This window comes from Nycticebus coucang, chromosome 9 (genome assembly GCF_027406575.1).
Source record: "Nycticebus coucang isolate mNycCou1 chromosome 9, mNycCou1.pri, whole genome shotgun sequence".
In the NCBI taxonomy this organism is placed as follows: Eukaryota; Metazoa; Chordata; class Mammalia; order Primates; family Lorisidae; genus Nycticebus; species Nycticebus coucang.
Window position 1 is genome coordinate 68,797,154 of NC_069788.1, and position 25,362 is coordinate 68,822,515.

Sequence of the window (25,362 nt, forward strand, 5' to 3'; positions counted from 1 at the left end):
GCTTCTCTGTTCAGATGAATCCCTATTCCAGTTTCTCATTTGACATTAAATTCTAGCTGTTTAAAAAAAAGTAGGGGTACTAACCTTTTTCCTCACTTTTTGAAGTAATGCTTGTAATGAAAAAAATAAAAAAACTCAACCCAGTGTCACCTAAATTTTATCAGCCAAAAAAATGAGATAGAACTAGGATTTTAAAATATAAGAATCAGAATATATATATGTGTGTATATATATATATATATATATATGAATCAGGAATGATTAACAAGCTGTGGTATATGTATACCATGGAATACTATTCAGTCATGAAAAGAGTTGGAGACTTTATATCTTTTTTATTTACCTGGATGGAGGTGGAACACGTTATTCTTAGTAAAGCATCACAAGAATGGAGAAGCAAGAATCCAATGTACTTAATTCTAATATCAAGGCAGTAGGTGAACTAATACATAATGGGGACAGGGGAATAGGGGAATGAGGAAGGGGGAGGAGGGAAGAGGTTGAGGGATCACAGTGTATGGCACAGCTCGTGGGTTATAAGAGGGACTTTACTTAACAAATGTAATCAGTGTAACCTAATTCTTTGTACCCTCAAGAAATCCCAAACAATAAATAAATAAATAAAATCTTAGAATCATAACATTTCTGTTTATATTTATTTTCTGGTATTCTGAGTCTTAACTGGATAAAGGGTTTTGCTAGAAAGCTGTATCAACTCTTCAGCAATGATAGTGCAAAATGCCCTCGAATGCTGGAAATAATACATGGAGGCCTGCTCACACCACTGCTATTTAGAATTGCATTGCAGATTTCTAACACAAGAAGATAAGAAAAAGAAATAAGATGACTGAATATTGAGAAAGAAGAGAAAAAACTGGTATTTAGAAAATGCTAGGTGTAACACCTTTAGAAACTATTAGCAAGGAGAAAAGATTCAATAAGATGGCCACGGAAAGGATCAAAGTTAATTGCTTTCCTTTAAATTATCAATAGCAGGCCAGGCATGGTGGCTGACACCTGTAATCCCAGCACTTTGGGAAACTGAAGCAGAAGGATTACTTGAGGAAAGAGTTTAAGATGAGCCTGGGCAACATAGCAAGACCTCCATCTGTATAAATATTAAAGAAAACAAATTATCTGGGGGTAGTGACATGCACCTATAGTTCCAGCTACTCAGGAAACTGAGGCATGAGCATCACTTGAGCCCAGGAATTCGAGGATACTGTGAGCTGTGATTGTGCCATTGTACTGTGGCCTGGGTGACAGAACAAGACCCTGTCTAAATAAATAAATAATGAATGAATGAACATAAAATAGAAATGTATGTAAAAAAATATCATCCCCAGCTATGCACAATGGTTCACACCGATAATCCCAGCACTTTGGGAGGCTGAGGTGGGAGGATCGCCTGAGCCCAGGAGCTGCAGGCTACAGTGAGCTGTGATCAGGCCACTGGACTCCAATCTGGGTGACAGAGCAGAACCTTGTCTCTTTTCTCTCTCTCATACACCCAGGAAAAAAAAGAAAAAGAAAAATATCCTCACTCCCAATGGACACAAAACACTCTAATACATGGCAATAAATGTAACATGATGTGTGCAAGAAATGTATAAGAAAAAGTTTTTCCTATTTAACTTTTTAATATTAACATGATATTTTTAATACTAGGAAAACTGCCTTGTTAAACATACTTGTTAGTGGATTTTAACCAACTATCAAATAAAAATACACAATATTCCCAAAGGTGGAAAACAATATATTAATTTATTTCCATGAAAACAAAACATGGACCATCACTGAAAATAAAAGACAGGTACAGCAGTTTAAGGGTATTCCTACGGGCTGTCAGAAACCCACCAGCCCAAACACTATGCTCTTCCAATATTAAAGTATTTAAGACGTAGGAGAGATGACCAGCCACACACGTAAACATCTTCTATTCCAGAAAGATTTCTCCTTCTACATAATAAAGATCCAGTGTAAAACATTTCTTCTCCTCAGGTGCTGTCATTTTAAATAATAGGTTGAAAAGAGAAAATATTTAGAGTTCACCACTGATCCTGGATACGTTCCCAACCCCTCAACCCTTTACCATCAAACACAATTCCATTTTTATTTCAGTAGCAGGAAAAAAAGGTTAAAGATTTTACTTCAAAGTCATTCCCTTTAAATATGATTAACATTCAACAGGTACAGTTATAAAAAAATAAAACTGTGTTAATTAAATGTAACAGTTTTAACAATCGTTTTTCATTAGAATAAATAAATATTTAGGAACTCAGTGGATAAGAGGAATATTAATGCAGACTTCACATTTTCCTGGGGTGCCTTTTTCTCAACACCGAGACCCATCTTAAAACCTACCTTCTCTGATACACTAAATATGGCTTTATTTCACCTTCTCTCAATATTCCACCTTAGGAAATGAACTGAGAAGACCAGAAAGAGAATCCCAATTCTCAGACAGGAAAATTGGGAAATATGAAATGCTTAGCTTCAGTTACTTCATCTGTAAAATGGGTGTAATCATGAGAAGCTCACATGACTGTTGTGAGGTTTGCATGAAACGAGATTTATAACAGAACTACAGAATGCCTAGCCCACAAGAGGCTTCAGCTTCTGTCTCCTCCTTCCCCCCATCTGTGCAATGATCTTTGATTTAACCTTCAATTTATAATTATTACTGATATCTTTGGCTTGATACTACAACACATAGCCCTGCATAACAATGTGTGGTCATTATCTAAGATTCTCCAGAGCAACATCCAAGGTTGACATTATTCTTAAAATTTTTAGAGTGAAAAAAGTTCTGTCTTATTTTTCCTTCTCTTCTCTCAGCACATCTGGTACATAGTAGTCACTCAGGAAAGATTAATTGATTGCAGGCTGAAAGAATGAATGGGTGAATAAATGAGAGGTAAATAAATGTGCTCACCCATAATTGAAAGCTCTTAAAAATTAGGCATTCCTATCAGCAGTGGGCATTGTAAAACTACTCAGAGAATACTAGGGTATAGTTAAGAGCCTCACTTAGAAGAATAGAATTTGGTCTCTGTTTTGCAAGTAAGATAATATTGGGGAGAGGGGATCCCAGAAGAGGAAAGTGATTCATGCTAAGGTATTCCGGTAGTGAGATTTATGTAACAGCCCATCTCTTATAGACATATCTTCATACTCACGAGGACTTTTCAGTGTTTTCAGTGGAAAACATGAGAGAGGGAAGAGTACATTCTGGCATATAATAGAAAAATGTTCTGCTCCCCGAGGCCCTTCTACTGAAACAGCAATGACTTCTGTCTTAAAACACACACTGTGTCTTGTTAATGATTTTACACCATCTATATACAGAACTTTGGATGTGGGTAAACTTAAAATGCTAGTGTTGAAACTCAATGCTAGTAGCTTACGTTGTAAAGGAAATTGGTGAGTTACCCACAAAGCTGTTTCAATGTTTACATTTGTGCAAGAAGTGGTGACTAGTAATGTGTTCTAAAAGATGCCTTTTTCAAAGAAACCTAATTCTTATTTTCCTAAATAGTATCATCTACAATTCTCCTTTTAATTAGAACATGTTTATATATTAAGTATCTGGTGCAAAGATCTCCTGACATTTAAATTTATCATTGATCCTAACAATAAGTGAGAATAGAGGTGAGCATGAGGAAACAGCAAGACTGTCCAGAGTGCCGGACAGCTCCACCCGGCCATCCTGCTTGTGTGTTTCACAGTGTCTAGGGGATATTTTAAGTATAATGATGGAGCCAGGTCCTGAAGCCATCATTGTGATCCTGAAACCATTACATCACCAAGGTGAAAGTCTCTCACAAAGACATCTCTTCTTCCCAGCTGCAGTTTCCCTTCAGCCATGAGTTGTCACAGATCAAAAATACCAGCTGGGTTGTATCGCAATTTCACTCTGATTGAGGGTTCTTTCTCGAAGCCTCAGTTCTAGGCATTCCACGGTAAGGGGATACGTATTAAGCTCGAACTTGTTAGCAAACAGGCTTGGTGAGTTTACCAGCCACTTTAAGTCTCCGTTTCCATAGATACAAATGCCATGTACATAATGGCCTGCAAAGGAGAGAACAAGAAACACAGTCAAAACATACTTGCTTTCAAAAGTCCAGGGTGGTGACCTTGCAGCTGGTAGAGTTACTCCTCCCTAACTAACAAGTAGCAAATCCTGTGCCAAGTGTTAGGGGATTCAAAAGAAACGTGACTGTGGAGTCCTAGCCCACAGAGGACCGAAACTCTATCTAAGGGGACAAGAGATACACATGTGCACGGCAGAAATGGCATAGTTGATCACCTCCTTACCTTGACCACCTTCTCAAGTTGACTAATTTTCATAAAATTAATTTTCAGACAGGCACCACATGTATGCATTAGTATCATAGTTGCTTATGTTGACCACTGATATAACTTGACCAGTTTGTTACAGTCCCTTGGGTACTCAACTTACAGAGGTTCTACTGTATTTGAAAAAGAAATGAGAATTAAATAAAGGTCAGGCCTGGGGCCCTGGCCTATAATCTTAGCACTCTAGGAGGTCAAGGTGGGTGGATTGCTTGAGCTGATGAGTTGGAGACCAGCCTGAACAAGAGCGAGACCCCATCGCTACTAAAATAGAAAAACTGAGGCCAGAGAATCACTCGATCCCAAGAATTGGAGGTTGCTGTGAGCTATAACGATCCCATGGCACTCTACCCAGGGCAATAGCTTGAGACTATCTCAAACAAACAAAAAAAGCAATAATGTGACAGGAGTCACAAAGCAATTCCAGTACAGTCAACCCTTAAGGTTTTGCTTTGATTTAGTTACCCAGGGTTAACTGCAGTCCCAAAGTACTAAGATACTTGGGATGGGGAGACAGGAACCACATTCATGTGGTTTTTCGTACAGTCTATGGTTATAATTGTTATGTTTTATTATTAGTTATTTTTAATTTCTTACTGTGCCTAATTTATAAATTAAATTTTGCCACAGGTATATGTAGGGTTCAGTATGATCTTTGGTTTCAGGCATCCACTGGGGGCCTTGTAAGGTATCCACTGTGGGTAAGGGGAACTACTACATCGTCAAATGAGAGCTGTAGAGAGAAGTTCTGTGAGGGTACAGGTGGGCCTCTTCCCCGGCTCTGGGCCAGCCTATCCAAGTGCCAACTCTATGTCCCCGCTGAGATGTGGAGTAAACCTCACTGATAGAACACGTCAGCCCTGGGCTTCCCAATCTTCTCCCTAGGCCCTTCCTCCCAAGTCTTCCCCATCACAGTCTATGGTAATTCTATTGTTCAGTGCCCCAGGCATTTCCCCTTTCACATTCCACATCCAATCTATCAGCCATTCTGACACTTTAACCTTCAACTAGTAACAGGATTTGACCACTTCTCACCACCCTTACTACGACTACCACCTTGGTCCAAGCCTTTCTGTCTGAATTGCAATAAAAACTGGTCTCCCCTCCCTACACCTTTCTCTGTTCATATATCACCAGTGCAGCAGCCAGCGAGCTTGTTTTAAAATCTAAGTAGAGGGGGCGGCGCCTGTGGCTCAGTTGGTAAGGCGCCGGCCCCATATACCGAGGGTGGCGGGTTCAAACCCGGCCCCGGCCAAACTGCAACCAAAAAATAGCCGGGCATTGTGGCGGGCGCCTGTAGTCCCAGCTGCTCGGGAGGCTGAGGCAAGAGAATCGCTTAAGCCCAGGAGTTGGAGGTTGCTGTGAGCTGTGTGAGGCCACAGCACTCTACCGAGGGCCATAAAGTGAGACTCTGTCTCTACAAAAAAAAAAGTGTAAAAAAAAAATAAATAAATAAAAAAAAATAAAATCTAAGTAGAATTTGTCTCTTCTGCTCAAAACCCTGACAGTGGTGCAGAAGATGACATTGAAGGGGACTAGATAATGGAATTTTGATCAAATGTCTTCAGAGAACTTTCTAGAGTTAAAACGATTGCCTCTGGGGAGTGGAAAGGCCATTTTAGCATGAGCTTGGGAGTTGAAAGGTGATCAGAAAAGCTGAGGAGCAGTACCCTGGGAAGGGCAGGTGAACAGTGAGGTGATATAAGGACAATCAGCCTGGGGCCCCATTGGAGGACTCCAGGGTGGGTGAGTCTTGAGAGTGCTATAACATTCTCCAGCGACTATAACATTCTCCAGTGACTTTATGCCTAGGGGAGCACAAGTGGCAAAAAGCAGCTGGAGGTAATGATTAAGCTTAGTGATCAGCCTCATAGGGTCCAAATGGTTAAGGGAACCTGAAATGTTGACAAGGACAGCATGGGAAGGCTGATCTCTGTACACAGGTCAATCAGAGAGTCCTGGGAAGGAAACCAGTCAAAGGAAAGAGCTGGGAATGTTGAACTTCCAGAAATCCCAATTCAGACAAACACATCTTAAACAATTACAACAACAACCTGTTTTAGGTGTGGGTATATAATAAAGAACAAACTGGACAAAAATCCTAGCCCTTTTAGAGTTTGTATTCTGGGAAAAAAGACAGAAAAATATATATAGAATGTAAGTTAGGGGAGAAAACTAGTAGAGGTGGCTAAGAGCTTATAATCTGAGCTGCGTGCTCCAAGTGTAAGACCACTCTAGGTGCAAAGCAGGCTGACAACAGGGGTATAGACATGGCTTCGGAACAAGTCCCAATTACCTTCAGCTGAGGGGAAAAGGGCCAGACTGCATTACTGACTCACTGTTTAGCAAGCCATGTTCTAAATCTCCTGATTATGCCTTTTTCTTTTCCCTATACAGACTTTAGGGCACTAGATAGTTGTTATGCTCTGGACCATTATAATGCTTTCAGATGTTCACTGGTGTAACAAGTATTAAAAGAAGAAAAAATGTGACATTTGTTGGCAAGGGCCTAGACTACCAAACTTTATACCTTTAGGCAGCTTCCAGGCCAGGGCCAATTCTCTGGGCTCCAGTCTATCATGTGATCACTAAGGGATCCTACAGAAAATGCAAACCTGACTAGCATACACTTTCTGTATGAGATAGGGCCTGGATACAGACAACAACAGGGAGGCTGAAGGGCAATCTCTCCATATGAGATGGGAGCTTCTGTAGGAGGACGGCTAGTGTTGCAAGATAATGATGCCTCATGGGTCACTGGTATGGATGTTGAAGTCCTCAGATGTTACTGCTGGAGAGTGGTAATGAAGATCAGAGGGTAACTATGGTGGTCCTGGGTGGGAGAGTGGCTGATGGAAGGATGTTGAAGTCCTCAGATGTTATTGCTGGAGAGTGGTAATGAAGATCAGAGGGTAACTATGGGAGTCCCGGGGGGTGGGAGAGTGGCTGATGGAAGGATGTGGAGAAGATGACATATCCCAGACACTGGGAATCTGACTAGGTGGTGGTCAGTTTTCTAAAGACTTAGGAGATTTAAGAGTAAAATGACCTCCCATTTATCCTTCTCGTTCCCCTGGGAGGACAGGCCGTGGTGAGAATGCAGGTGGGTGGCACCTGCTATCCTCTGGGGAAAATCTGAGAAGATTAAGGTAAAGCTATGAATATACTTAAGACAAGGCTGAAATTTCTGTACAGTGACTTGAGTATGTTGCCATCCACAGCAGAAGGTGACAAGACTATCAAGAGTCACATGAGCAAGAGGCTGACGTGGTAGAGGGTTATAGAGACGCAGCAATGTGGAGATTTTTGCCCAAAATGTATTGTAGGTAAGACAAACAGATTAGTGAAGTTGCAGATTAAGTGGAAAAGTGAAGGCAGAGCTGGTGACCACATGGGGAAAAGACCAGACTTCCATATTCTCATTCCTTCCCTCATTCACTGAATATCTACTGCATGTTGTAAGATTAACCATGTGCCCCTCTAGATTTATGTCTTCAATCCTAAAACCTAGCAGCACCTCTGAGTGGAGATAGAAGTCTTTAAAGAGGTCATTAAGTTAAAATGGGGTCCCATGAGTGGGCCCTAAATCCAGTATCACTGGATCCTTGCAAGGAAAGGAGATAAGCACACAGACACACACCGAGGGAAGACCCTGTGAGGACACAGGGAGTAGAGAGGCCGAGGGGGAAACCAACCCAGTTGACACCTTGACCTTGGATTTCTGGCCTTCAAAATGTCAAGAGAATAAAATTTTATTGTTTAAACTACCCAGTACGTGCTACTTTGTTATGGCAGTGCTAGCAAACTAACACATGTGCCCACTGTGTGTGGCAGCAATATTCTGAATGGAGTATGTATCAGGAGTGGTACAGACCCTTCTTCCTAAGGTCGTGTAGAAATGAAAACTGCTTAGTGTTTCTAGTCCTTGCCCATTGCAAGCAAAACCCTTCTCTCCAGTATCACCTGACATCATGCCAGAGCCTCAGCTCTCCAAGCCACCAGAAGTCCGGCTGGAGAGGGAGCAGAAGCTGATCCGAGGGAGGGGGTCCCGCTGGCTGCATGGTGAGAATACGACATCACTTTTCCTGTTCCCGACCATTTTCTCCAAACAGCAAGAAGAATGAACAACAAGAAAATGGAAACTATGAAAGAGAAAGTGCCATTATAATTGAAACCCACCTCTACTTCTCTCTAGGTAATTATAAGCTGGAGAACATTGGTGAGATATTTAAATGTATTTCTAAAGGACTATATCTCCAAGCCTCTGGCTTCTCTAAAAACTAGCAGATTGGTCTAAAGATAGCAGCAGTTCTCTCTGCAGGAAAGATTCCTGGATTCCACGGATACCTTCATGCGAACACCAACAAGCAGAGGGCTAAGGGCGTGAAACAAGAGCCTCACCGTGGCAGCCTCCGTGTCTGTCCTCCATGTCACTCCATTTTATCGCTCTGAGGTTACCGGTCCAGGATGCGTTTGGCATAGAGCCAGGGACACCTGTGATGTTGGTAAAGAAGAAGGCAGAGGGGAGAACCGTGAGAGGAGGGCATCGATTTCACCAATTAAGGCCCCAAGGCCCGCTTCTTTTCTTTCAGCCTATTGCCGTTCACATTTCACATGGATGGGTGCACCCCATCCTCCCTTCTTCTGTTTCCTCCAGCTGATCTTTTGATCAGAAATGTTAGTTGCTGGTTCATTATCTAATTAGTACAATATCTCATTCAATCAATATGTTAATACAATTCCAATCCATATGATAATACCACTCATTAGATGATAGTGTAATACTGAATTCTGTGAAATGTGAAGAGTCAACCTCAAAGAAAAGGAAAAGGTTGGAGGTGGAGTGCTTTGGGTTCACATTCTGCTGAGTCAGGATTTCCCTGTCACATCACTGCAGACACTCTGGGCTGGATAATTCCTTGTTGTGAGGGCTGTCTTATGTTCGGTAGGATACTTACGGGCATCCCTGGCCTCTGCCTGCTAGATGCCAAAAGCATCCTTCCTCCAGCTGTGACAACCAGAAATGTCTGGGGAGACTGTCAAATGTCCTGTGCCTGAACAAAATTGCCCCATTTGAGAAATACTGTGCTCTCCCCCAAACCCTCTCCATCTCAATAAATTTCAGGTATGTCACAGAAATTGAAGGGTCCATTTAATCATACAGGTTACTTATGCTCCAAGATTGTAGCATAAAAATCATTATTGACAAAGGAGTATATAGGTATCAGTGTAAGTGCAACTGAGTAATAAATACTGTGCTTCATAAGAGCTACACCATTTTTCACCCGTGAGTAATGCAATCTGAACATAATTTTGGAGTAATGCACTATACACATGCTTTTAGCACCCTTTACAACAGTCCTTTCCTAGAAGACAGGTATTTTTTTGTTTGTTTGTTTGTTTTTTGAGACAGTCTTACTGTTACACAGGCTAGAGTGCTGTGTGTTTTCCTAGCTCACAGCAATCTCATACTCCTGGATCAAGTGATCCTCCTGCCTCAGCCTCCTGAATAACTAGGACAATAGGCACCCGGTACAACACCCAGCTAATGTTTCTATTTTTAGTAGCAACAGGTCTCACTCTTGCTCAGGCAGGTCTCAAACTCCTGAGCTCAAGGGATCCTCCTGCCCTGGTCTCCCAGAGGGCTAGGGTTACAGGAGTGAGTCACTATGCCCTGCCAGAAGATTGTTTTTATTTTTATTTTTGAGACAGAGTCTCACTTGGTCCCCCTTGGTAGAGTGCCAGCAACCCCAAACTCTTGAGTTCAAGTGATCCTCTTGCCTCAGCCTCCCAAGTAGCTGGGACTATAGGCACCTGCCACAACACCCAGCTATTTTTTAGAGACAGGGTCTCGGCTCTGGCTCAGGCTGGTCTGGAACTTGTGAGCTCAGGCAATTCACCCACCTAGGCCTGTCAAGTGCTGGGATGACAGGCATGAGCCACTACACTCAGCGAAGATTGTTTTTAAATATTGGTAAGACAGACTGTGGTAGGCAGAATAATGCTCTCCAGCCCCCTAAACAGACACACAAAGATGTCTACATCTAATCTTTGGAAACTGAGAGTATATTACATGGCAAATGGGAATTAAGGTTGCTGATCAGTCGACTTTAAAATCCGGAGATTATCCTCTAATATCTGGGTGGGTCCAAAAGAACCTTTGTCAGCACAAAGGTCCTTAACAGTAGAAGAGGGAGGCAGAAGAGGCGGTCAGAGTGATGTGAGAAGGCTCCATGCTTCAAGGTGTGCCTTGAGAAGCCAGAAAAGGCAAGGAAAGACATTGTACCCAGAGCCTACTGCAAGGAAGGAACACAGCCCAGCCAACACTGTGACTTTACCCTGGTCAGACTTCCGTCCTACAGAATTGTAAGATAATATATTTATGTTGTGAAAGTGGCTAAGTTTGTGATAATTTGTTAGAGTAGCAAGCAGAAAGCTAATACATGTAACTAATGAGAAAAAGATTACTCAAGACAATGGACATTTTTAATAAGAAAAACAACTGGGGCTCAGTGCCTATAGCTTAAGCAGCTAAGGCGCCAGATACATATACCAGAGCCGGCGGGTTTGAATCCAGCCTGGGCCTGCCAAACAACAATGACAACTACAACCAAAAAATAGCTGGGCGTTATGGTGAGTGCCTATAGTCCCAGATACTTGGGAGGCTGAGGCAAGAGGCAAGAGAATTGCTTAAGCCCAGCAGTTGGAGGCTGCTGTGAGCTGTGATGCCACAGCACTCTACCCAGGGCAATAGACTGAGGCTCTATTTCAAAAAAGAAAGAAAAAAAAAAAAAAGAAAAACAACTGGACAAGACCAATCCTTTTAAAGAAACATAGTGGAATTAGACTTTTAAATACATTAACAAAAATGTGCATTGACAGAAGAAAAAAGCTGTGCTTTTGTCCTGACGACACATGATTATACGATGATTGAAATCATACTCAGGCCACCCAACTAAAATTAAATTTGTCACCGCCTTTCTTGTAAACAACATGGGTCTTAAACCTAAAGACTCTCTATAAGGCAAGGGTCTTTTTGTCTTTCTACTCAAAAACTTGAAATTATTTAAGAAAAGTATTCAAAGATTATAAAAAGTCACTGTTTATTAAACAATATTACTTTCTATTTCTCTAATTTTCACTTTAATACTTTAAAATTATTTTAGTGCTTACTTATCAAAAAGAAGCTCATTTGTTTTGTCCTTAACACACATTTTAAAATTATTTATTTACTTATACTTTTTAAAAAATTATAGTAAAACCTGTCTTGGTTAAATGAAGTTAGGAGGTGGGGAATGGGAGTCCAAAAAGCAAAGAGAGAATCTGGTTTATTTATTTGTCAATGACATTAGCTATGTGTGATTTTTATGAATCTGTTTAGAATAAGTAACTATCTCAGAAAAGTGCATAGAACTTTTTGTGATAAAAGGACCTTTAACCTTTAAATGACTATATATTTGAAAGGACATTTTCTTCCTCTTTCATTCTCGTTAGTATTGATCATCTCAACCAGACTGATACTCAGAAACACATCATTCCATTATCCCAGCGATAACATCATGACATTTATAATTAATGACCTTCTGTCTTTAAAATAAACACGCAACAATTACTAACCTCCTCCTAAGAAAATTCCGAATCACAACTTCTATCCTTTCTGTTCGATGGTAGGTCTCAAACATGTCTCTGTTTAAATATTATTCATGCATTAAAAAATTACATTTTTAAAAGCAGAAGGGGGGAGAAGGGCAAACACAGACCACGTTGAATTCTACTTTGTCTTTTTTGACAAAGAATCCTGAGGCCAAGGACTATGTGGCAGGAACGGGGGCACAGACCTCACACATCAGCATCACCTTGGGCCCCACTCTGGATCTCCCACACCCAGATCAGCGTCTTCACATATCAGAGGATTCCTACACGATCGAGTGTATGAAGGAAGCTCTGAGCTACAGGAAACACTGTGAAGAGGACACAGCCTGTTCTGGCCAAGAACAGAACCTTCCCTTTATCCTCTTTTTGAATCTTTCCCTTAGCTTTCATCAAGTTTTAAGGTTAGTCTCTTACTAACTCTCCCATTCTCACTCAAAATCTGCTCTATTTTTCCATCCTTGGGTTAATTTAACTAACTTGTTCCCACTTCTAGGAATATGTGCATTTTAATAGACCTCTCAAGTCACCTCCTGGAAAGACACTAGCCCACCTGCTACAGAGAAAAGCCACACTGAACAGAGGGCCAGTTCTCATGGTGCCCTTGGCTGTTGGGAGATTCTCAATGTTAACAGATAAATGAACTCTCATTCCCAGTGTAACTCTGAAGTGCCACTGGTGAAGATCATTACCCTGCCTGTGCATCAGACAGACCTGGTTGCTGCCTAATTTCCCAACAGGTCGTAGTAACTTCAGGTGTCACAGTGTTCTACTTCTCAGCATCAGAAAGTGTTTCTTCTACCTTGCTGGCAAGCAGCAGCCCCCACAGCCACTAGTCATTCATGCCTAGATCAACTGGCTCAGGAAGCAGCTGAAACTTTCAACGAGACTTCCGGTCACTACTCAATTTTAATATGTTGCGGTGATCTCTTGGTTATTATTTCAAGGAGATAATGGCAAGTTTAACACTGAATTCCACAAAAGTACAATGTACCCACTGCTCAGTCAGTAATTTAATTTGTCTTGGTTAAAAGATACGTGGAGACCCCAAAGCTGCCAATCCCACCACTTCTGCCAAAGAACGGTTTCCGCCTACTCACCAAGAGCCTCTGCTATGCCTGACTCTGTTTCCTGATTTTCTTCCAGCGATTGACCTCAGGCTGAATTCCCTGATGGACCAGACACTGGCACAGGGATGAGGGAACTTCTGTTCCCATCCCACTTCTGTCATTAACCTTCTGGCTATCTGTGGGCATCATGTAATGTCTCTGAACCTCACCTCTCAAATGAAGTAGGTAAATTAGATTAGTGGTTTTCAACTTGTTAGATTTCTTTTTTAAATTAATTAATTTATTTTTTGAGACAGAATTTCACTATGTCGCCCTCGGTAGAGTGCCTTGGCATCACAGCTCACAGCCACCTCAAACTCTTGGGCTTAAGGGATTCTCTTGCTTTAGCCTCCCGAGTAGCTGGGACTACAGGGGCGCCTGCCACAATGCCTGGCTGTTTTTTGGTTGCAGTTGTTATTGTTGTTTAGCTGGCCCAGGCTGGGTTCGAACCCTCAGCCTTTAACCACTGAGCTACGGGCACCGAGCCACAACCTGTTAGATTTCAATCCACAGGAAAAAAGAAAAAAACATTTTATACCATCTCTGTCCCACATACGTATATAAAACAAAAAAACATTTCACAAAATAATACTGAAGTTTATCACAGGCAATGCATGCGACTTATTTATTTATTAATGACTGAATGACTGAATGACTGAATGAGATAGAGCCCTTGCTCTGTCACCTGGACTGCAGTGGCACATTCATAGCTCACAGCAACCTACAAATCCTGGGCTCAAGTGATAATCCTGCCTCAGTCTCCTGAGTAGCTGGGACTACAGGTTTGCACCACCACACCCAGATAATGAAAATTTTTTTTGTAGAGACGAAGTCTTGCTATATTGCTCAGGCTGATCTTGAACAATCCTGGGCTCAAGTCCTCCACCTCAGCATCCCAAAGCACTGGGGTTACAGACATGAACTACCACACCAGGCCCTTATTTATTTTAAGTTATTTTTTAGTCTAGATTCACTTAAAATTTCTGGTCAAAAACTACTTAAGTGATTTCTATATCCTCTAATGGGATACAACTACTATTTAAAAAATACTTGACCCGATTCTCGTATTATTATGGTTGCTGTTACAATATTATTGTTAGGATTTTAGGAGACTAGCTATCGGATACATGGGTATGAATCAACCCTTAATTTACAAGTCTCCTAAGAAGGACTATTTCTCATTATTTCTAGGATAGGGCAAAAGGAAGATGCCAATATTATCAGAGAAAACATTTTTAACTATAAAATCCAATTCTCTCATTTGCTCTTCATAGGCTTATATAAACAAAATATTTGAGACAAAGTTTACAGAGTAATCAGGAATGTTTTTCTGAGGGCTCAGCCTTTATTAGTCAAATAACTGTATTTGTTGAATGAATGAATATGATTCTTTGAAATACAAGCTTTATTTACATTGACTGGACTTTCTGCTTCTTTTTGCACAGTTAGGGTTTCATTTTTCACAGTTAGGGAAGCACTGTATGTGCCCACTATTATTTATTAAGTTCATATTCATTTTTAATTATTCAACAACAAGGGATTTTGTTTTTAAATGTCCAGTAGTCAATGCTGATGAAAAATGCCATATTGAAAGGAATTTCTGGGCAGCACCTGTGGCTCAGTGAGTAGGGCGCCGGCCCCATATACCGAGGGTGGTGGGTTCAAACCCAGCCCCGGCCGAACTGCAACAACAACAAAATAGCCGGGCGTTGTGGTGGGCGCCTGTAGTCCCAGCTGCTCGGGAGGCTGAGGCAAGAGAATCACATAAGCCCAAGAGCGGGAGGTTGCTGTGAGCCGTGTGACGCCACGGCACTCTACCGAGGGCAGTAAAGTGAGACTCTGTCTCTACAAAAAAAAAAAAAGGAATTTCTTTTCTATTTTTTTTTATTTTTAGCTGGCCCAGGCTGGGTTCGAACCGGCCACCCTCGGTGTATGAGGCTGGTGCCCTAACCACTGTGCTACGGGAGCCAAGCCAGGACTTCTTACAATGTAATGGTGGTGCTATAAATTGATGGTAGAAAATCAGTTTGGAAACATGGAGAAAAAGTCACCATAACTATCAATCCCCTTTGATTCTTTAACCAGTGCTTTAAAAATAAGCTAAGAAAATAATTTATAAAATGTGGAAATCTGTATATGAAGATACTTGTGATATTATTATACATAATGACCCAGTACTGGCTTTTAAATCACATAGATGAAATTTCAAAATCCCTGTTTTTGCTACTATGGTTTGTGACTTTGAACAGGTGGATGTGGTATACTAATCTTCAAAACCTCACTGAGTTTTGTTAGGGTTAAACGAGATAATGTTTATTTTGTATTTTGCAACGCCTGGCATACATGATTACTCAATAAATGGTTGAAACTATAATCCCTCTATTAAAATCATGGGAATGATGTATCTGTGGAAGAGACTGCCTTTTTATCATAACCAAAGGCAGATCTCTCAAGCTTGGCACTACTAACATTTGGGCTGGGTAATTCATGGTTGTGAGGGGCTGTGCTGCGTCTGGTAGGATGTTTAGAAGCATCCTTGGCCCCATCCACTATATACCATTAGCAGCCCCCAAACCCAGCTGTGACAGTCAAAAATCTCTACAGATATTGCCAGATGTCCTGTGAGGTGCAAAATCACTCCTGATTGAGAATTACTCATCTACAGTAAAAAAAAAAAAAAAAGAATTTGAAATTGTATACTGTTAATACAGGCAGTTCCCAAGTTACAAACATCTGACTTACGTACAACTTGCACTTTTAAACTGAGGCCATTACAGGTAATAGGTAAATGTCCCTATTCCAACTTATATACAAATTCAACTTAAGAACAAATCTGCAGAACCTATCTTGTTTGTAACCTGGGGACTGCCTGTACACCATGTACAAATATTTGCATGTGAAATGTAAGTGGAAGAAATACCAAGTTTTTAATGTATAAAACTTTTAATATTATCCAGCTGAATCTTATTTTGTTGATTCAGTAATTGTGCTTCTTAATATTCTACAAAAGAAAATTTAACGAAAGAGAAAATATATAAAATGTTCACTGCTGATTATCTTTAACAACAAAAAATTGAAAATTACCCACTGGCAGAGAAATTTAGTGTTAAGCAACTTATAGTGTCTTTTTCTTATTAATTTTGGTCCTTTTTAGAAGTAAAGAGATATATATTTGTTTTTACCTATTACTAGTTCATAAATCACTTAGGATTTTTAACACATGAAATTTACTAAAAGTGATCTTGTTTTGTTTCATGTGGATGTTTTCTGGAGTTTGGCAGTACCCGAGACAATGGCGTGGCATCCTTTATATGACATCTCCGCATTCATCTCTGATAACTGCCTTAGTTGGAAAAGATGGAATGAAGAAAGTAAGGAAAAACTCAGAATTTTAGAATCAAAGGGATTTCAGAAATTTCCTACTATCTTCCCTACCCCTTTTGCCAAGTTGTGTAAGCTAGACCCTAGAAAATGGACGCGAATTGCCCAGGGATATGGATATGCTAAATAACTTGCTGACTTTGTTTCAAGATAATTTACTCATTTAAAGGGCGTCGTTAAAAGCCTCCTAGAGTAGTCCCTAGGGCTAAAGCCATGGCTGGAACGGTCCTAAGAGATTTCAGCCTAGTGTATCCAGAAGATTTATATTTATTAATATTTTTAGTAGCAGCCCAAACACCTTTACTTTCCGGGTCAGTCTTCTGAATAGAAAAGGTCAGTAGAATGTTTTCTATTACAACCAATTTTAATGAGGTAGTGAAGGCCTTAAGCTTCCCTACTCCAAGACTTATAGCGTGATACTGTTTACTTCTTTCTTCCACTAAACAAAGACATTTTTCCACAAACTTTCATCCTCATGATTAACCTGAACCCCTTCCAGCTATGACTGCTGAAACTTTGTGCCATACAGGAGCTCCCAATGAATTTCCAATCTATCAGCAGTTCTTCAAGTCTTATCTGGTTGGCAATAGCATTGCTCCAACACGTGCCCTTTGCTTGCCTTTGTTGTCACAGCTGTTGGTCAGGTGCTGGACATCCCTCACTGGATTATTTTAACTCCCTACAAACAGCTCTCTTGGCCTGAAGTCTGCCCACTTCATGGCAACACCACCAGATGGCTCTGTCTCTAATCAACATTGGTCCTGTTGCTTCCTATTTAGGGGGGTGCAAATTACTTTGAATGGTCTGATGGCTAAAGCCAGCTTGAGATGCCCCAGAGTTGCTCACCCACAAATAGACATAAGCAAACTGAGACTTGTCATCATCCTAGACTCTTCTGTGGGCACCCATGCTACCTCTTACTAGAATTCTGGTCCCTCACTCCATTTCTCATTTTATATTTCTGCTTTTGCTCCCTTTGGACTCAACGGACCCAGCTTAAAGCTTATTATCTCTTCCTCAAAAGCTTGTCTCTAAATTGTCATTTCTTTCTTTCTTTCTTTTTATTGTTAAATCATAGCTGTGTACACTAGTGCAATCAAGGGGTACAATGTGCTGGTTTCATATACAATCTGAAATATTCTCATCAAACTGTTCAACGTAGCCTTCGTGGCATTTTCTTAGTTATTGTATGTAGACATTTGTATTCCGCCTTTAGTGTCATTTCTTTCTTTTGCTTCAGACTGTCACTAATCAAGCAGACTATCTCTTCTAGCTCATCAGAATCATAATTTGATGAGATCTATCACTTCAATGGTATAATCACATTCTGGCCGGAAAATACCAAAATATTGACCACTGCGCGCAACAGTTTTTCCAGTCTTGCTCCCTGCTATGTCTTAAATATGTCCCCCATAGTTCATATATTGGAAACTTAATCCCAATTTAATAGTGCTGAAAAGTGGAACCTTTAAGAAGTGATTCAGTCATAAGGGCTCGGCAGTTTGCAACCCTGGGTTCTAGGCCTTATCTTTCAACACTGCCCACCTCACCATTCATTACTATTCAAACACCCAACTGTTCTGCCACCCATCTGGGAATTCCTGAATTGGTCTTCCATTTTCACCTTTCCTTGAACATTGGCCTATGAAAATGCCTATTAGCACAAAAAAATATCTTATTAGGGACTAAAATCATTAAAGTTAAAACCCTAAGATAGTGGCTCTTTTTGTATTTATCAAGTTGGCAAAGATGTACAAGATGATAATGCCCCACTGTGGGGAAAGTAGAGTGAAATGGAACTCCCAAACTTGGAAGCAGAAGAGTAAAAATGGTGCAGATTTCAGGCGGGGAGCAGTGTCACATGACTGTAATCTAAACACTCTGGGAGGCTAAGGTGGGTGGATTGCCTGAGCTCACGGGTTCAAGACCAGCCTGAGCGAGAGTGAGCCCTGTCTCTAAAAATAGCCAGGCATTGTGACACCTGGAGTCCCAGCTAGTTGGGAGGCTTGAGCCCAAGAGTTTGAGGTTGCTGTGAACTACACGCTACCCAGGCAGGCAACAGAGTGAGACTCTGTCTGATAGACCATTAAGTGAAGAGAGCTGGTTTATAAAAACCTATAAAGACATGTAAATGTATATTTTTATATAAAAATGTAGACTGGGAGGAATATACTAAAATCTTATCTCTGAGTATTGAATTTATTGATGATTTTTATTTTAGTTTTTATAATTTTCTGTATTTTCTTCATTTTTAAAAGGTTACTTTTCTTACCACTGGGAGGTAGGCTATTTTTTTTTTAAATTTCTTAACTGCTATTTAATTTCTTTTGTAACAGAATGTAAAGGTATATTCCCAAAATTAACTAGAAAAAAATATATTTTTAAAAACGATCCTGAGGGGTGGCGCCTGTGGCTCAAGGAGTAGGGTGCCGGTCCCATATGCCGGAGGTGGCAGGTTCAAACCCAGCCCTGGCCAAAAACCACAAAAAAAAAAACGATCCTGAGAAGGGACACCAAGAAAGGGGCTTCAAGGGAGGTGGGAGAAGAACCTGGTCTGCTGAACCAGGAAGTCTGGAAGCCCATAAGAATATGGATATGTGTAACCTAGGTAACCAATGACCAATAGAAAAGGACAATCCTGCCTGGAGTTGGCCAGTGAAAGACTTGTAGTGAATTCAAACAGAGAGTATTTATACCAACCCTGCAGACCTTTGCGTCTGTCACTCTCATCTTTTCTCCTTCTTGAAGGGACCTACTTCCAACTCTCTTTGGAAGTGCTCTAAACTTTCTCTTTGTTCTTCCTAACTAAAGTCTCTCTTTGTTACCCTGAAACTTGTGCACGTTACTTTTGCTCTCTATCCACACTGCCTGTGCCACTCCAATTTTATTTTCAGTTTCCACTCACTTTTGCTTTTGATTGCCATTGTGCCTGGGTTGAACTTCTAGCTCAGCTGAGTAATCGAACCAGGTCAATTGGGTTCAGGGAAGTGAGACCTCCAACTCCCAACAGATCCCAAAAGAGATCTTGGTTTTATCAGATGTTTCCACTAAACAGGAATATATTTTGATTTGTTGTGGCACACTGCAAAAAATGGAGTCATAAATGTGTCCATTGCTAACACACAGACCCTGGTTCACTATGACTTTGCAACTTTCCATTAAGAAGTAGAAGATGTCTGGAACATCGTCTTGGCTATGTGACTTGCTTTGGCCAATGGGACATTAGCAAATGTGACACAGCAGAGAGTTAAAAAACACTTATTGACTAGGGCTTTCCTTTGCCTTGAGGTCACCAAGGGAAGCCAGCCCCAGCAGCCTGCCAGAAAATGAGAAAGCGGGGAAGGGGAGAAGGCCTGGTCATGAGAGTGATGTTATCCAAAACCTTCCAGCCCCTGGCGAGTTGGCCTTAATCCAAAGAACTCACACAATCATGGAAATCTTTTTTCTTTTCTTTTTTTTTTTTTTGTAGAGACAGAGTTTCACTTTATGGCCCTTGGTAGAGTGCCGTGGCCTCACACAGCTCACAGCAACCTCCAACTCCTGGGTTTAAGCGATTCTCTTGCCTCACCCTCCCGAGTAGCTGGGACTACAGGCGCCTGCCACAACGCCCAGCTATTTTTTGGTTGCAGTTCAGCTGGGGCCGGGTTTGAACCCGCCACCCTCGGTATATGGGGCTGGCGCCTTACTGACTGAGCCACAGGCGCGGCCCCATAGAAATCTTTTTTCAAGCCACTAAGTTTAGGGAGTTCTTTTGCTACCAACAAAACATTAACTGATTTTGTTTTTTTAAATAGCTATCAGGTGCAAATGGTAAGGAATGGAGAGTTAAGTCAGTAAGTTAATAGATTCCATGCTTCAGCTTTTATCTCTAACCCTGGTGTTCATCTCTGTCAAGTCACTCTGGCTACACATTAGAATAAGCCCCACTGGGCTGGGGCCCAGACATTGGTTTATGTATTTTTAAATGTTCAAGATGATCGTAATGTGTAGCCAGTGTTGAGAATACTTGTTCTTCAGAGAAGTCTTTTTTTTTTTTGTAGAGACAGAGTCCCACTTTATGGCCCTCCGTAGAGTGCCGTGGCATCACACGGCTCACAGCAACCTCCAACTCCTGGGCTTAAGCGATTCTCTTGCCTCAGCCTCCCGAGTAGCTGGGACTACAGGCACCCGCCACAACGCCCAGCTATTTTTTTTTTTTGATTGCAGTTCAGCCGGGGCTGGGTTTGAACCCGCCACCCTCAGTATATGGGGCTGGCGCCTTACCGACTGAGCCACAGGCGCCGCCCAGAAGTCTTTTTTTTTTTTTTTGTACAGACATAGAGACAGAGTCTTACTTATCACCCTCAGTAGAGTGCCGTGGCATCACCGCTCATAGCAACCTCCAACTCCTGGGCTTAGGCGATTCTCTTGCCTCAGCTTCCTGAGTAGCTGGGACTACAGGTGCCCGCCACAATGCCCGGCTATTTTTTGTTTTTTTGCAGTTTGGCTGGGACTGGGTTTGAACACTCCACCCTCCGTATATGGGGACGGCGCCCTGCCCACTGAGCCACAGACGCTGCCCATTCAGGGAAGTCTTTTATTGAACATCTCTTCATAGGGATCATACTTTATTATCTATGCTACACTTCTAAAACACCAAATGTTGTGCCTCAGTAAGGACAGAGTTTATTTTTCAACAAATAAAGCAACTTTATTTTTAAGTTTTGGAAATTTTAAAAGTATAGAACAGTTGGAAGAAGCAGCCAATAGTTTATATTCCACCTCCCACAAATTAGCTACTGTTAGCAAGTTGATACATTTACCTTGTTTTACTTTTTTCCTCTTAAGACTATTATATTATTCCATAAGTTGTGAACAGCTGGACACTGGTTGTTAGAATTAATTCAAATAATGCATAAATGTGCAAAAACCAAAGATCAAGGTAAAAATAAAGCTATAAAATCTAATACCTATAAGTAACAGCTGTTAATATTAAGAGAACATTACTTAAAAACATAAAAGACTGTGGTTAGGCCTTTCCCTTCCTGCTTTTGGCATCTGGACTGCGGCTGTGCTTCCCCTGTGGCCATGTGTGGTGTGCTGAGCCTCTTATTCTAGGAGAATTGTGAGTAACATTAAAGTTTTCTTTCAATGGCAAAAAAAAGAAAAAAGAGAAGGTAAAAGTTTATTTCATAAAGCACCTTTTTGCACAAACACTTCCATGTTACATTATGACAACAACATAACTATTAACTAGCTGCCTAACTTATATTGAACAAAGACTGCAAATGACCTTTTATAAGCACATTTACCGTTGAGATTAATATGTTACGTTTCCTTCAGTTAAAGGACTTCAGGCATCACTTACGTACATGTTTATCATTTTGATGGGTTTGTGAATTTGTTTTTTGATTTGTTGTGGCAAACTGCAAAAAACCTGTTTGCTTGGGACTCGAGTTTTATTGGATTCCAGAAACTTGGGAGATTCTGCCCAGAAACTTGGCCATCCTTGGACTTCAGTAGTAAGCTTTTTCCTGCCATCTCCTTATTTAGATGTGTTTGTCCACAGCTCGAATTTTGCATTTCAATGGCCATTTCCTAGGTTTTATGTGATTGTTTGGAATAAAAGCACAGTTTTGGTTTTTTTCCTAGGTAGGGTCCTCCCTTATTGAAATAATAGAACACAGCATGCCCTGTACTGTTTTGTTTGTTGCCTAGGGAAAAGTCTTTAATGACTCCACTAGACACATTTTCATCTTGCCCTGCACACAGCGCCTTCTCTACCTTCAAAACAAGGCACTAAGGCTACACCCAGTTGGATGTTATTCAAGAATTCATTTGCAACTTGCAAAACCTTCCCTCTAATTCCATGTGAAAGCAGTCAGATAAACAAATCATGCTCACTTATGACTGTTGTCTAATTTTAACCCCTATTTACAATCCAAGATAGGTCAAAAGTTTTTGAAAGTCAGTGGTAAATTCCACTTGTTGCTGCAAGTACTGGATACATATAGGTTGCTAATTTGGGGAACTAAGTCCCTATCTATAGCAAGCCTAATGTCTTATACAGAACAGCAGGGCAGTTCTGTTCACAGTTTTACTCTGTAAATATAAAAACACCTAAATAAACTTTTAAAAGAGAAGAAACATGGGAGAAAGAGCCTTTCAATGTGCCTAAGATTAGCAAGTGGCCCTCTCCATTGCTCTGCCTCCTGCAGTATGCAAAAATGCAGGAAACCAGGCCAGGGAGATGGCTCACACCTGTAATCCTTGCACTACGCACACGAGGCTAAGGTGGGAGGATCCCTTGAGCTCAGGAGTTAAAGACCAGCCTGAGCAAGAGAGGCCCTGTCTCTACTAGAAATAGAAAAAATTAGCCAGGCACTGTGCACGCCACCTGTAGTCCCAGCTACTCAGGAGACTGAGGCAGGAAGATCGCTTGAGCCCAGGAGTTGGAGGTTGCTGTGAGCGAGGCTGATGCCAAGGCACTCTAGCCTGGGCAACAGAGTGAGACTCTGTCTCTAAACAAACAAACAAACACACAAAACAGGAAACCTAGGCCTGGTACTTCTTCCTGAAACATCAATTTAAGCTGCACATTTGGGTGAAAAGTTTTGGCCTTCAAGAAGAAGGTACGCAGCAACACAAAAACAGACAAGTTAAATTTATAGGTTGGGACAGTTGTTATTCTTGGAAATGTTATAGTGGGAAGGAACCCTCAGGGGGTTCAAGAATACTAGGAATCTAGCCAGGCATGGTGGCGGGTGCCTGTGGTCCCAGCTACTTGGGAGGCTGAGGCAAGATAATCGCTTCAGCCCAAGAGTTTGAGGTTGCTGTGAGCTGTGACGCCACCGCACTTTACCCAAGGTGACAAAGTGAGACTCTCTCTCTCTCAAAAAAAAAAAAAGAATTCTAGGAACCATGGTTTGTAAATACGGAGGGTGCGACAACTCAGTGATCTGTTCAACTTGTGATACGTGCAGTTTTCTGTAGGTAGTATTATATTTCCTTTTTTTTTTTGTAGAGACAGAGTCTCACTGTACCGCCCTCAGGTAGAGTGCCGTGGCATCACACAGCTCACAGCAACCTCTAACTCTTGGGCTTACGCGATTCTCTTGCCTCAGCCTCCTGAGCAGCTGGGACTACAGGCGCCCGCCACAACGCCCGGCTATTTTTTTTTGTTGTTGTTGTTGCAGTTTGGCTGGGGCTGGGTTTGAACCCGCTACCTTCGGCATATGGGGCCGGCGCCCTACTCACTGAGCCACAGGCGCCGCCGGTAGTATTATATTTCAATAAAAATATTTTTAAAAGTTATAGAGTAGGAGGAATTGCAATATTTACATATTAATGGCTTCATAAAATAAAACATGAGACTTCAAAGAAATATTGACCTCCTTAGCTCCTCCCCCTTGCACATTTCTCCTCTGTCCAGGGCCATTTTAAGAACCGTAGTTAGTACTGGTGTTTTCATTTGTGTAACAGTTATTTCAATTTTTTTTAGAAACTCTGAATTATAGACATCTGTAGATCAGGACCAAGGACTAATATGTTCGATTTATAGGAAAAGATAAACCCTTGAGTCATCTACAAGTCTAGACAGAGCCTCTTCTACATGAGTTCTGATAAGAAGCCAGAGTGAGGTGCTGTGACGTGTTCCTTACCACACTTGTCTATCATCTGATTGGTGGAAAGGACTGTAATGGGAAGTTTTGTGAGTCTGTCACATGTGTTTCCGGAACAGAAGTGGAACACGGTTTGGGTTATTTTTATTCTTTCAGGTTCTTGGTGTTTCTACTATTCATGTATAATCACTGATACTGAAAAATTAAAGGTAATGAAAGTAAACCAAGTTCCATAATTAAATGTTAAAGGTTGTCTTTTTTTTGAAGTTTATTATCACAAATTAAAAATACTACTAAAAATGACCCTACTTTTTATATAGAATGTTAAGAGGGCCATCTGGTTTTATTATTCATGAAAAAATAAATAAATAATATGGTAAAAGAAAAGTAGGACAAAAGGAACCGTCACTCAGAACATGTCACAGCTGTGATAGGACCTATATGAAACACGAAAGGAATTCATAAAAAGAAAAAAATCTCAGAATAAGAAGCTGCTTTTCCAGACCCCGAGGCTATATACTCAATGATTTCATTTTTATGACATTCCCGGAAAGCACAGGGATGGTGAACAGGCCAGGATTTGCCAAAAATTTGGACTAGGGGAGGCATCGTGCAAGGAGCAGCCTGAGGGAATACTGAGGCTGCTCCTGATGGTGGTGGTGGTTTCGTGACAGTCAGAACTCATGGAACCAGACACCAAAAGGAGTGAGTTTTACCATATGTAAGTCTAAAAATAAAAAAGGAAGATGCTGCAAATTCAATAACAATAAAATAGAATGGGCCCCCTTCGTGGTAAATGGATACATTTTAAAAATTATATTTTTCAATATACCTATAGAATTTTTCATTTGATAAATTAACATTACCTTTTTTAATGAAGTCTGAACACTTTCCTAGAATCCTGTTGTTAAAACCTGTCTTTTAGGGTTAGAAAGCACAGATACTAAAATATTCTTACTGTCCTTTTGCTCTGCTATCTAAGACATCTCAGAGAGAAATTGTGTGAAGCATTAAACACATGAAGGTTACTGTATTTAGACTTAGAGGTCTCATTTTTAAGGCCTTGTTCAATGGCCAAATCATGCAATGCAGACAAATCATTCCATCTTCCTGGTCTTAGTGTCTCTACACCTCAACTGATGAGAACTGTCTCTTTCAATTCTAGCACAAAATTACCTATTCCACTTCACAAAATCACTCTGTTGTTACGGATGTAGCTACTCGGAGTGCCTTCCATATCTTCTACTTAAAAAGAAACCATCACC

The 25,362-nt window shown here is 41.0% G+C and overlaps 1 protein-coding gene across 3 annotated transcripts in view; it reads right to left on the reverse strand.

The window, feature by feature from the left end:
* Window positions 1-1,745: 1,745 nt before the first annotated feature.
* Window positions 1,746-25,362, reverse strand: part of GCNT2 (glucosaminyl (N-acetyl) transferase 2 (I blood group)) — an 83,979-nt gene continuing 60,362 nt past the window's right edge. For all 3 annotated transcript variants that reach the window (XM_053601568.1, XM_053601570.1, XM_053601569.1), the window contains exons 2-3: window positions 8,758-8,850; window positions 1,746-4,071 (exon numbers count right to left, since the gene is read on the reverse strand). In XM_053601568.1, the coding sequence (XP_053457543.1) occupies window positions 3,881-4,071; window positions 8,758-8,850 (284 nt within the window). In that variant the 3' untranslated portion in view covers window positions 1,746-3,880. The remainder of the gene's footprint in view (window positions 4,072-8,757; window positions 8,851-25,362) is intronic.